The sequence below is a fragment of the Silene latifolia genome, chromosome 3 (genome assembly GCF_048544455.1).
Source record: "Silene latifolia isolate original U9 population chromosome 3, ASM4854445v1, whole genome shotgun sequence".
Taxonomy (NCBI): domain Eukaryota; kingdom Viridiplantae; phylum Streptophyta; class Magnoliopsida; order Caryophyllales; family Caryophyllaceae; genus Silene; species Silene latifolia.
In genome coordinates, this window is record NC_133528.1 from 111,512,889 (window position 1) to 111,526,326 (window position 13,438).

The window sequence follows — 13,438 nt, forward strand, 5'->3', positions numbered from 1 at the left end:
CCATTAAAAGGTAAGTGGGAAGCATATGGGGGTGCCCACCTTATTCCCTCTCCCTTTTTGTGAGAGGTCACAAGCCACAAGCAAGACTAGCTGTAAATCTAGATACTATGAGACGCTCGCGATCTACTCTTTTTTTTTTTAAATCTAAGCGGGAGACGCATCAAGGCAGCCGTTTTACATCTTCGTTCGATTCGAAATGAGATGAAAATATCATTTAATCTCTCTTAGCCAATAAGAAAATGAAGAGGAGAAAGTTTAAGTTTAAAAAATGAGAGATTAAATTCCCATTGCAAATCAAATCAATTAATGAGCAAATAATATGGTCATAAATCTCATTAACTAGAGTTAATAACCTGCTTTGTAATTCAAAAAAAAATGTCAACTTTCCCTCATTTTCAAACTTTTAGTCTACTGAATAAATCCTACCCTTACTTCATCATTCACTAAAAAAAAAAAACTCATAACATAAACTTGAAGCTTTTCTCTAAAGATTCAATATCACAAATGTCGGGTGGAAATGGCAACGACAATAGCAATAGTAATAATAACAATGCGAATAATAATGCCAATAATAACAATAACAATAACAATAACAATAACAATCGCAATAATGCAAAAGTGATAAAGATTGAGGAGGTGAAACCACACCCTGTTATGGAGACGTTATCAGACATTCAATATTGCCTCAATAGCAACCCTCCTATAGGTACGTTTCTTTTTAAAATCTCTACTCTTTTATTGTCTTCGTCGTAGTCGTACACTATGTACATTTATGCACAGTGGTACCATAATTGCATTGTATAGGCCATATAATTATGCTGGTGTACTAGCGCTACTATTTCGTGTGATGTGACATGTAAACATAACCAGTTTTATATAATACTCACATTGTTCTAGTGCAAGACATGGTTAAGTTTTGACTTTTAAACGATTAACGTAGTGTTATTGTATATTAGTAGTATTGTACTAGTGTGTATTGACGTATTGTTACTGTCATGGTGCGGGATATGTCTTTTTGGGAAAATCGTTTAATCTCAAATTCTTAATATTCGCCCTAGGACGTTGTATTATCTATTATGAGTTTTGATCAATCATCTGGAGATTAATAATTTTAGGTAGCGAAAGATTGATAATGCTAATAGTTGTAACAAATTAACAATGATATATGTGGTATATGTAATGCAGTTGAGTCCATTATACTGGGATTACAACATTCATTCATAGCAGTTGGGATCATCAGTCTCATCTCCTCCATGATCGTACCTAAAATGGGTGGCTCCAATGTACTCATCTAACCCAACTTTTAATATGTATTATGATTAATAATTTATGATACTTGATTACCCTGATTAATTTTTAATTATTGAATAATGAAGGTTGATAAAGCAAAGGTGATACAAAACATGATGTTTGTTTCAGCCATCAGCACATTGCTTCAGACTTTAGTTGGCACTCGTCTACCAGTACTTGTTGGTGCTTCTCATGCCTTCATTATCCCTACTATGACCATTGTACTCGCCCCTCGGTTCTCAATTATCGATCCTCTTGATCCACTCCAACTGTCTCAACAGGTTCGATTCTTGTTAGGAGATTTCGGCTATGTTATTTTGACTCTTAATTTAGCGAGGCCTCATGTAGGACACACACTCTGATACTTCATTTTCGGCCTGTTATTGTCATTGATGAACATGTTATCTAGTTCGAGTTAGCTAAGTAGGGGTTCTCCGTTCTTTACTGTGAGCAGATTTAATTATTACGAGTTTTGTTAGACTTATCTAGAAATAGGTCAATGCAATTTCCAACCAGTAATTTTAAGCTAGATGGTGAAGCCATGAGTCATTTGAGATGAGATATAATCCAAAAAGATACACGAATTTCTGGTCATATTTGGCTATTTTGTTTAGTCTAACTCGGGTCAGCTTGACACAAAGTTGCATTACTATGAAGTGTGAACAGATTTAATTATGACTTTTTTGTTGGTCCTAATGTATTGTTGTAGAGATTCGAAAGATCGATGGCAGCTGTACAAGGTTCTTTACTGATTGCATCTGTTCTAAAATTATCTCTTGGGTTCTCTGGTATTTGGAGAAACTTTGTAAGGTCTGTATTTAACTAAATTATTTTGTGTAAAATCATTGTAAATTTGATTAACTACTAATATTGTGTTTTGACTGCTTGATAATGCTAGATTTCTAAGCCCTCTTTCTATGGTTCTACTCATAACCTTTACTGGTCTCGGCCTCTTTGATCTTGGCTTTCCAACAGTAAGGCTTTTAATGAACAATTTTTAATTTTTAATGACAATGTGGATTTTTAATTATTTAAATTTTACATAAGATTTTTTAGCATATTTACAGTCGGAATAACATTATATAGCGGATGGAGTGTGATTCTTCGAGTAAAATTCTCTTTTTATGGTTTCAGCTGGCTAGCTGTGTTGAGATTGGACTTCCGCAATTAGTATTAATGATTTTCTGCTCACAGGCAAGTGTATATGAACACTGAAGGCTCATCTTCTGTATATGTTCAAATTTAGATTTTGATTGATGCACATTCTCAGGACTTCTTTTATTTTTTGTCACTGCAGTATTTATCGTCTATTATGAAGACGAAAAAGAGAATATACGAACAATATGCAGTTGTAATATCCACGGGAATAGTTTGGGTATTTGCTCTAATATTGACGTCAATTGGTGCTTACAATCAACGGCCTCAAAGTACTCAGCTCAGTTGCCGAACAGATCATGCTGGACTCATTCAGAATGCTCCCTGGTTAGATTTTCTTTTCGTAAGTCTTGGGCATGATGGTTTTACGAGTGAAACCAAACCAAATACGGAATACCAATTTTCAATTGTCAGATTAATGGACTAGTCGCTCATGTAAGATTACTGTTAAAAGATACGGAGTACCACGTATTTAACTCGAACTTTGGAAGTATATATCTTAACTCCTATAAGTCTATGTGATTTTTCTATAAATAAAAATCGAATATTCCTTATCTGACAATAGATAGAAGATTCAAAAGATATCATGTGATGTACGTGAACTTCGAATGTATTTTGCTTATTAAAGTTTAAGGGTTAAACATGAACGTTTATCAAAGTTACTTTAAGTGAAATGCAAGAATATATGCTTATTAAAGGTTGTTCTCATCATATTCTTTTCTTAAATGTAGGGTCTATTTGCCAAGACCATTTCAATGGGGCAAACCCACTTTACACTTCAACGAAGCTTTTCTGATGATACTTGCCGGATTTGTTGCATTAACTGAGGTTAGCTCTAAAGCTTTCGTCATACATTTGCACATGTATTCCCCTTAAAACCGTCTCTTCCAAAATTCGCTTAAAATACGTTTAAAATAAGAAAACGCGACACCTAGTAAGAAACCATCAAATTTTATCTCAAGTAGTTTCACTCAACATTCACTATTTTCAGTTTGATAGTTGTTACTCGGTATTTTTTATTTTTCATTGGAGGAATAATTGTTACTGTTATATTTTTCATGACTTGAATATTGTAGAGTACTGGCACATTTATAGCAGCAGCAAGGTATGCAAGTGCTACGCCCGTTCCTCCCTCAGTAGTCAGCCGAGGTGTATTCTGGCTGGTGTGTTATGAATTTTAATCCTTCCACCTATTTTAATTACAAGTAAGAAAGATATGTTTTGATAATGTGATTTAATCTTATAAGAGCATTTTTATCAGGGATTCGGAACATTGTTGAATGGAATTTTTGGTGCTGTTGCTGGCTCCACTGCTTCAGTGTAAGACAAACTTGTTTTCCCTAAGCTGTAGAATCCATATATTAATCTCTTCCTCTTCTTTGCCTCCCTTTGTCTGTTCTAGGAGAAGTGTCGGGTAGAGATTCCATATCCTTAAATATCGTACTAGTGACACACTATGAAGTCTAAAGCGAAGGGTCAAAGAAAAAACAGCAATAGAAAATAGCTAGCTCATTAAACGGTTTAAGCATAAAACCAGCAGTTGGCTAAGGCAACTCTCAGTTCGATATATTCTTTATCGTCATTAAAACAGGTTCACTCTACTGAAAAGTGAAAAGACAAAAGAGAATAAAGCAATACATATTCAACTTTTATGTGGGAACCTTTGTAATTTTACTAATACAGGCATCTAACAAAACTGTAATTTTACTCAGTTAAGGAATGATGCTCTTTTGTAAAGTCATCCAAGATTAGCTAATGATTTGTTTTTTTTTTTCTTTCGTATAAAACAGAGAAAGTGCTGGTCTACTGGGATTGACTAAAGTTGGAAGTAGAAGAGTTATTCAAATATCTGCTGGATTTATGTTAATTTTCTCAATATTTGGTATGATAATGTGATTAATTGGCCAATATTCAAGCTGATTTAAATTTTTTACCAAGTTAAATATGATGTACACTCATATTACTATGGTGTTTTAACATGTACAGGAAAAATTGGAGCATTTTTCGCTTCGGTGCCATCACCTATTATGGCTGCTTCCTACTGTATTTTCTACGCCTTCGTCTGTAAGAGCATTTTTTGATGAAGATCAATGACTAAATTAGCATTCAAGCTATCTTTTCGAGACAATGCCCTTAAATTTGCTTACTTTATTTTTGACATTAACCGGTTACACTTAAAGCTGATATCCGAGAATAAATACTCCATTATATGGGCTAGTGTCATGATAAATACTGCATGGTGAGGCTGTTTCATATGAGAATGTATGTTCATTTTTTTATATGTTCTGAATTTATGTATATTTGCAGCTTCTGCAGGTCTCAATCACCTTCAGTTTTGCAACTTAAACAGCTTCAGAACATTGTTTATATTGGGCTTCTCTTCATTCTTGGCGATTTCCGTGCCACAATATTTCAGAGATTACAAAGCAACAGTGGGTTCAACCCCTTTTCACATGCGTTCTGAATGGGTAACCAACTTTATACACCCTTAAATAAAAGTTTATTTTGCATCACTATATACATTTCTGGCAAAAAGTCTCCAATAAGGCGGTTTATAGTAAGTTATTACTAAAATTGCATGTTGTTTTTCCAAATACCCCTATAAAACGACATTTTAGTGACTACGTTTTATAGAAGTATTTAGGTAAACAAGTAAAACAACATTTCAGGAGTATTTTACTTAAAAAGAACGAACGACTCACTGATTTAAAACTCGAAACTAATTTTGTTTGTGTATGTTTTCTGTTGGTTGCTTTGGTGAATTATAGTTGGGTGATGCAATGACAATCATCTTTATTTCGTCTCCAATGGTGGCCGTGATAGTCAGTATGCTGCTGGATAACACCGTCCATTGTGAGGAAGCTGCAAGAAATGATAGTGGGAAGCCTTGGTGGGATAGGTTCATTAAGTTCAGCAAAGAGATCAGAAATGCTGAATTTTACTCTCTGCCTTGCAAGCTTGGCAATTGTTTCCCATCTTTATAATCCAACCCAGGATTTCGATTTTTTTTTCTTTTTAATTCTCTACAGTTTAGTTGTGAAATAGAGCGTATCTAGAAGCGTCAAGTTTTAGTCACAGAGGTCTTATGTTTTGGGTACACGAGTTCTTTTCGATTTAACCACGCTTACTAGCATTTTATTAATGAGCTATGAGCATAGTTCTTTATCAACTTATTAAAACTGAAATTGGTATAGTATCATTAGACACAAACCAAATTTACGAGTAACATTTCTTCCAGCAGCATAAAACATTGTTGCATTACTGAAGTAGTAACATGACATCTAAAGATAAAAGATGCATGCACAAGTTAAACAAACAACAAATCTGACAGCCTGTTGTGACCAATACCGCTCATTAAATACCTAATCGATGAATTCTATAATCTATACTGAAGATCCTGAAGCTAAAAGTCAGAACCAGAAGCCAAGCCTATAAGACTGTTGCAAAATTAGAAAAGATATAGCAAATAAAAAATGGAATGGATCGTCAAGAAGAATTACAAACTCTATATAGTACTCTATATAGTACTCCCATTCTTCAAGATCTTCAAAACTGACTATCTGCCGAACAACTAGACATTAGAGACATGGTATGTAAATTGTATATGTGGTAGCAAGATTCCAATAAGGGACAGCCGATCACATTCCCCATCCATGGCCATGGCCATTGCCAAGGCCATAGGCATCCATGTAACCTGCCTGAGCGCCATGATCATGGCCGTCATGATGGTGATGACCTGCGGCTTTTGCTTCATCAAGTTTCTTCTGAATATGTTCTGGCAATGGTTCATCATCAGATTTTCTTTCAGTCTTGGGCAATGATGAAACAAAACTGTAAATGCTTTGAGTTACCTCGCTTGAAGTGTCTTCCTGTTATCAGGATGAACAGAGGGTCATGCAAGTCACAATCACTTAAAAAAAAAGTGTAACAAGCGCGAGATTGCTACAAGACTTGTCCTAGAGCCACTTTAGGAGCTCTTTGTCAAGTGGGAAATAACTTCAATTCACACCCATAAACTGATGGTTTTATTCAAGTTAAGTGCACACTTGGGAATAGCAGCAGATGCATGTAGTAGCATTCCGGTGCCCCAATACCAGAAAGCTAATTCTTTGCATTTTGTCCATTTTTATGCTCAAAACTATACAAATTTGGTAATTTTTGTATCATAATACTGAGTATAATATATAAAGAATCCCATAAAGAAAACTTTCTGAATTCCCACACTAGTTGGGAATATGCTTAGAAAAGTGGTATAAGAATCACGCATGGGATTTAATTCAAGACGACCTTGATTACAATGACACGCCAAAGCCCTTCCACAAATGTTTGTCGAAAAACTTAATATCACATGTTGATCATGTCCACTGCCAACTTCTACATAGCATACAGAAGAAATCAATAGATTGTAAGAACTACTAAGAAACTGAGCTATGAAGAACAACCTGGGCTACCAACTACAGGCAAACAAGTTCCCAACTAGCTCAATAAAGGAAAAATGGTTTGGATTTGTTCTATAAGGAGCAGTTTTACCCTGGAGTGCTAAGATATAGAGTTAATGGAACATTCAAGATGGTAAAAGAATTACTAGAAATATGTTTCTAAGATAGAACTTTCCATGGAGAAAACAAACACACTATTTTTTAAAATTAGTAAATCTTTTTTCATATAATAAAGACCAAAGACTTGAGGACGAGTTGTGTCATGTACCATGAGTGGAAGGCTGAAAAGATTCATATTCTGGCTGCTAACGTAGTCACTTTAGTCACTAAGTTCAAGGACTTCAGGACTTGAATTTTACTCATTACTCCAATACTCCTACATATACCCTTGAATTTTAGGATTCTAAACACATATAAAGAGCGCATCACAGATTAGCCTTTTCCCCACCCTCAACTAAGCTCTCTTGCTCATATTTGAGCTGTGACTTTCAGCATAGCAGAGAGTTTTCCTTTGGAGTGTTGCATTGCTATGATGATTAACGATTGTAGTAAACGCTCGGACTCGGTTAGAAGTATCCAACACGGGTGCATGTCCAAGCGTTGGGATTCGTCTATTTTATGAAAAAGATTCATGTCTTTGGTCTAAAATGAAGTGTCCGAGTGTCCTACCCATGTCCGAGTGTCGAGTGTCCGACACGGGTACGCGAGGTAATATTGAAGAGTACAAGCAACATAGAGTAGATGTAAACTAACAACTCAGTGAAATTTTATTCCTGACTCAACGCTGACTGATATATTCTTTCTAAAGAGTAATCTACCTTGAAATTGGGTGTCACTTTGGCAGTCTCATTTACTGCTAGTAAAATTTGGTAAGATTTATTCTTTTCAAGGTCCGTAGCTCAACAATACTTGGCAGGATTTCAACTATGTAGCAGTTATAAACAACATTCTATCTCATAACAAACGTTGCAGCTTAACCAAGGGGCACCGGCACACAGCAACACACCCTTCAATGTTTTCACCAACATTTAATAATTTTTTGTGGAGATTTAGCTAGCTGTGGTTGATCATTAAAAATTTCAAATGCAGCTTAGATATACACAATATTGTGACGTAGTGTGTAATTTCAAAACAACTCCATTAGAGACATATAACACCACCCTACTCAAAGTATCAAATTTATGTAAGAAAACAACAACAACAACATCAACATCAGAGCCTTAATCCCAAAATAATTTGGGGTCGGCTGACATGAAACATCCTTTAGAACCGTCTATGGGTGAACACACACCTCAAAAAGCGAATAGAAAAGGGAAAATGAAAAACAAAAGGGAGAGCGAAAATGTAATGGAAAGTCAAGGTAAACTTACAGGTTTTAAAATCGAATTCCGGATTTCTTGTATAAAAACTTAAAATTTAAATCGAGAGAAAAGATTAAAACGATTTTGAAAACCGAAATAGGATTAGGTAAAAAAACGTAGAAAAAAAGTATTTTAAAAAATCATAGTCGAAGATAGAAAATGATTATTCTAATACACACTGTTAGCGAAATGCATATGCTTGCTCATGTGCCACAACAAAAAGCTATGAGTGGATGACATGAATACCAAAGTTGATTTATCAACCAGCACAATTAGATCTAATCAAGATCCCTAGATAAAGTTTTACCATCAAACCTAGTATTGTCTATGCTAATTGGTTTTACCACTAGTGAGAAGCTCGTGTGACTATCAACAAAAAAAAAGTGTTGCGCACTCGTACATCATATAGATGCATCTTGATAGAAATCGACCAAGGGGACGTTTGGTGTGGGAAAGTTAGGAAACGGAAAGGGAATGAAACACCCTCATTCCCTTTCTTAGTGTTTGTTTGAGTCATTAAATCATTCCCTTGCTCTTCTCCTTTACCCCTAATCCCTCTACATCCATTCCCTGCCCCCCCCCCCCCCCCCCCAAGGGTTTCCCATTCCGTCCCTGTCCGGCCGTCCCCCCTTGCATCCATCCTACCACACTCAACCTACCCACCATCATCACCCCACCCAACCTAAACTGCCGACCACCTACCACCATGTACACCAGCGAGTATACCACCGATGCCGGGTGTCGACCATCCCAACACCACTAGCAATACCTCTATCACCGTCTCCCCAACTCGGCCAGGGATGCACCCTCACTCACTGGCACATCTCACTGTACTATGTGGGAGCTGTAGACTCTGAGGCATACTAGCCTTTAGAACATGGAGAATGAAGCAGCACATGTGGTGCAAAGATCAAATCTCAATGGATGGTCTGAGATTGAAGGTTTCCATCTCAAGTGACTCTTCTCTCTCTGTTTTATATTGCTTAATGTGAATTGCATATCCTTTTTCTGAGGAGGGTAATGGCTTAGAGGTGGTGGGTGTTAATGGCAGGGAAGTGAGTAGAGAAGTGAGTAGGCTGAGGTTGGTTTCACTATTCCCTTTCATGGTATAACCAAACAACTAGTAAAATTAGGGGTAATGGTAATCCCTTTCCTTTCTCCCACTTTCCCTTTCCTATTCCCTTTCCCGAACCAAACGCCCCCTAAGTTATAAGCCATTCCTCTCGTCTAATTGATTTCCTCAATCCTAATACGGAGTAAAGATGTTCATATTTCATATAAGATAGAAACACCTTAAATGGCCATGTAACTTTAACATCCATGGTGTGCTCAACTGCTCACTTCTACCCGTTTGTATTTGTCTGATTAAATGGAGGTAACATGGGACATGAACCAACTTAACATTCCTAAATTTAGGAAGTGGCCAATCATATTAAGATGAACCAAAAATCAACTAGTAAGCTGCAAAACCACAATGTATGCATCTCATGAAGCCAAATTTCATGGATGAACCACTCTTATTCAAATTACCATATTGGATTGAAGTTTACCTGAAGAAGCATATGATTCAAGTATCGCTGCAATGCAATACGAACTTCCATACTAGTCCAGGCCATGCAGGTCTAGACTATAGGGACCAAAGCCGATACGAGAGGAATTACTACTTTCCAAACTAAGAATTAACAATTTAAAGTAGGGGTGGAGGCATTTGGTAGCAAGGGGTAGCAAGTATCAACAATACATTGCTAGAGAATAGGTATTGCTGCAATGCTGCCTGAATTCTTGATAAGGCGCTAAGGACATTAAACCGAGTATTGTCAGCCTATTGTGGGATTGTGGCTAGCTAGCTTAAACTTGTGTACTGATGATTTTAATTGAGATATTGGCTATGCTAGACTTCAAGTTCGAATAGCATCCCCCTCTAGTAGACAAACCAAAAATTTGCTATCCCAAAATTTAGATTCAGGCTCCCCGTGATATCACGCCACACTCAAATCTACTATTCCAAGTGGATACTATCACACTCATCACAATAGTTCTACAACTATCAGTCAAGAAGGAATCTATAGTAATTTTTTCAGTTCATATGCAGGCCATAACATAGCATATAGCATAAATAACAATTGAATTTTCACCCTCGAACTAATGAAGAAAGTCGCTCAAAATTCATTTCAAAGTATAAAGAAAAGTACCATACTCTAATATATATATACAAGCAATTATCACGTAAGTAAACCATACCTGAGGCCATCTCCCGCCAGAATGCCGAATAAATACACCTTGAGAAACAACTTCAGCAACCCGTTTTCCTTCCTCGCTCCACTCCTCTGACCAACTACCAGACCACATCACCTGCATTGGCATACCCTTCATACCAACCATACTAACCCACTCACCCAATTCAAAACTGTGGTTCAACTTTTTCCCCATTCCCACAATCGCGGCTCCCCCATCCCTCCCCTTCAAAAGAACTCTATGAGCCTCCAAACTCGAACCAAAACCACTCCTCAAACAACACTTACCAATCAACCTTCCAAACAAATAATCAACTCTCAAAATCACCTCCCTAATCACGGGCAACTCGAACAGTCCCAAGGGCAATGCCATCTCCCTTGGCAAACTATCCAAAAGCGTAACACTCCTCACCAACCCCGAATTCTCCACAATCCAATTCGCACCCATCACCAAAGCCGAATCATGTAAAACCAAATGCAATGGGGCTAACCCCATTGTACTCACAACCTCCCCAATGACCCTACCCACCTCACTTGACCCTAAATCCAATGGCACAACAACCTTATGCTTAGAAACACGAGTTTTCGGCTGATTCAACTCATGATAAGGAAGATGTCCATGCTCAATCAAACTATCAAACCCCCAAAAAATACCTTTTTCCTTAATCTCCTCATAAACCTCAAAAATCCTCCCAAAAAGCCCACCATTACTACCCAAAACCCTCTCTTCCTCCCTCTCTACCGTCTTATCCGAAAATCCAGAACCCGGTAAGTCAATTGCAACACCAAATAAACCCTTAGAAGCTAACCCATCAACAATGCCCTTAAAACTAAAAGAAGTACACCCTAACCCATGTACTATAAGCACATTTTCAGATGTTCTAGGACCTTGAGAGTATGTAAAGACTTGAACTTGTGGTTGATTCGGGTTTACCTGAACTTTGATGATCCGACCCGAAGAGTAATGGCTCCGGAGGCTGATGGGTAGCTTCAGAAACCAGGTTTTAGGGTCGGGTGATGACAGGGATGGGAAGGAAATGAAGAGGAATGTGATGATTGATACTGTGATTATCAAGTAAAACCAGAATGTAAACGGGTTTGGTGTTGGGGTTTGGTTTGTGGCGGGTCGTCTGCGTTCGGGTTTGGGTTCGGTTTTGGATTTGGGCTTGGGTTTAGGTCTGGATTTGGAAGGGGAGGTGGGTTGATCATCATAGTCTGTAATGATCGCCATTGTTGTATTTTGAAGATGTAAAATTTAGGAGATCTTAAGGATTTTTTAATGGTGTTGAAGTGTGGTGAACTGGGGGACAAAACGCAGTCGTAAATGCATGATTATGCATACTTTGCAGTTCACTTTCTGACACTATGATGGTGGAGAAAAATAAAAAGATGAGAGGGATTGAGGGAACAATGAGTAAAAACGCGTGATACCCTCCTCGAGTATAAAGTGGTAACAAAAAACTCGTATTAATAAAGCTAATTTTGGAGATAATAACATTAAGTATTTTTAAAATCATCAGTTAATGTATTATACAACTGGTTGTATATACAACTTATTCAATGTAGTTGAGCTTTGTTATAAAGTTATCGAAATTTCTACTAACAAACAAAATTATCATTTATGATCAAAGTTATTGAACTTAACAGAATAATTATTAAGCTCAATAACTTGTTAAAATAGCTCAATAATTTGTAAAATAGCTCAACAACTTTGTGTAAAAGCTCAATAACTTTGAGGCGGTTGTACAATGCTACTATACAACTGGTTGTATGATAGTATTTGTGTAAAATCCAGTTAATGTATTATACAACTGGTTGTATATACAACTTATTCAATGTAGTTGAGCTTTGTTATAAAGTTATCGAGCTCTACTAACAAAATTATCAAGCTATGATACAAAGTTATTGAATGAAACTTTATTGAAGAGATTTTTACGCAAATGAGTCCCTAAGTCCTTATAAGGGCCTTTGGATGGAAGGGATGGAGGGATGAGATTACATCTCAATGGATGGTCATAAATCTCCCTCCCTAATCTCCCTTCCTAATCCATGTACAACTCCATCCTAATTTGTATAACTCCATCCTCCTTCTAATTCTCCCTTCTCACTTCCTCATAATTCACCCTCTCACTTCTCTCTCATTCACTCATTCTCTCTCATTTACCTCTCATTCTCACAAAACCAAAAAAAACCAAATCAACAAAAAAAAACCCAAAAAATACCCACTCCCTCTTCCACACCTCCCAGGTGACCACCACCCAACCGGCCACCACCCGTCACCCACGGCTCAACCTCCTCCTTCTCCTCACCCACGGCTCAACCGGCCACCCTCCTTCCTCATCCCGTCACCATCCCGTCACCGCCTCCCTTTTCCTCCTTCATTCTCGGCTCCTCGGCCTCCCTTCTACCCAACCCCCCCACCCGACCTCCTTCCTCCCACCCCACATCCCTCCACCACGACCCTCCCTCAACCACCCCCCCGCACACACGCCGCCACCTCCTCCCTCCTTCACGAGATCCGCCGCCACCTCCTCCCTCCTTCATGCCTCCGCGCCGCCGCCGTCTTCTTCTCCTCCATTCAATTTTTTTCTTTTTTTCTTCACGAGATCATCCGCCGGGCCGTGCGTTTTTTTTTTTTTTTCTTCAAATAGTGCGGTTGTGCTTCTTCACTGAGTGCATGCTTTTTTTGTTAAGTTTGATTTTTTTTTTGGATTTTTTTTTCAGATCTACTTTTTTCAATATTGTTGGTTTTGTTTTTGTTAGATTTCGAAAAGTTTGATTTTTCTTTATTAATTTTTTTTTTGTTATTTGGTTGTTATTGTTATTTGTTTTAATTTAATACTCCCTTCTATTTTTTTCTTATTTCAAAAATGGTCTTGTGTGTCTTCGGATTTAGTTTAATCGTCTCACATGTAGTTTTTGTTTTTGTTTTTATTTTTTATTTTTTTATTTGGTTGTT

The 13,438-nt window shown here is 37.3% G+C and overlaps 2 protein-coding genes across 2 annotated transcripts; one reads left to right on the plus strand and one right to left on the minus strand.

The window, feature by feature from the left end:
* The first annotated feature begins 419 nt into the window (after positions 1-419).
* On the plus strand, positions 420-5,614 carry LOC141647843 (nucleobase-ascorbate transporter 6-like). The gene is made up of 14 exons (XM_074456191.1): positions 420-706; positions 1,186-1,283; positions 1,377-1,571; positions 2,000-2,100; positions 2,189-2,264; positions 2,425-2,484; positions 2,588-2,772; positions 3,177-3,273; positions 3,522-3,608; positions 3,707-3,765; positions 4,236-4,327; positions 4,432-4,509; positions 4,753-4,913; positions 5,214-5,614. The coding sequence occupies exons 1-14, from the start codon at positions 505-507 to the stop codon at positions 5,427-5,429; spliced, it is 1,707 nt and encodes a 568-aa protein (XP_074312292.1). The 5' UTR covers positions 420-504; the 3' UTR covers positions 5,430-5,614.
* A 1-nt stretch (position 5,615) lies between these two features.
* On the minus strand, positions 5,616-11,862 carry LOC141647844 (protein AUXIN RESPONSE 4). The gene is made up of 2 exons (XM_074456192.1): positions 10,487-11,862; positions 5,616-6,314 (listed from the first exon to the last, which is right to left on the minus strand). The coding sequence occupies exons 1-2, from the start codon at positions 11,708-11,710 to the stop codon at positions 6,084-6,086; spliced, it is 1,455 nt and encodes a 484-aa protein (XP_074312293.1). The 5' UTR covers positions 11,711-11,862; the 3' UTR covers positions 5,616-6,083.
* Positions 11,863-13,438: the final 1,576 nt, after the last annotated feature.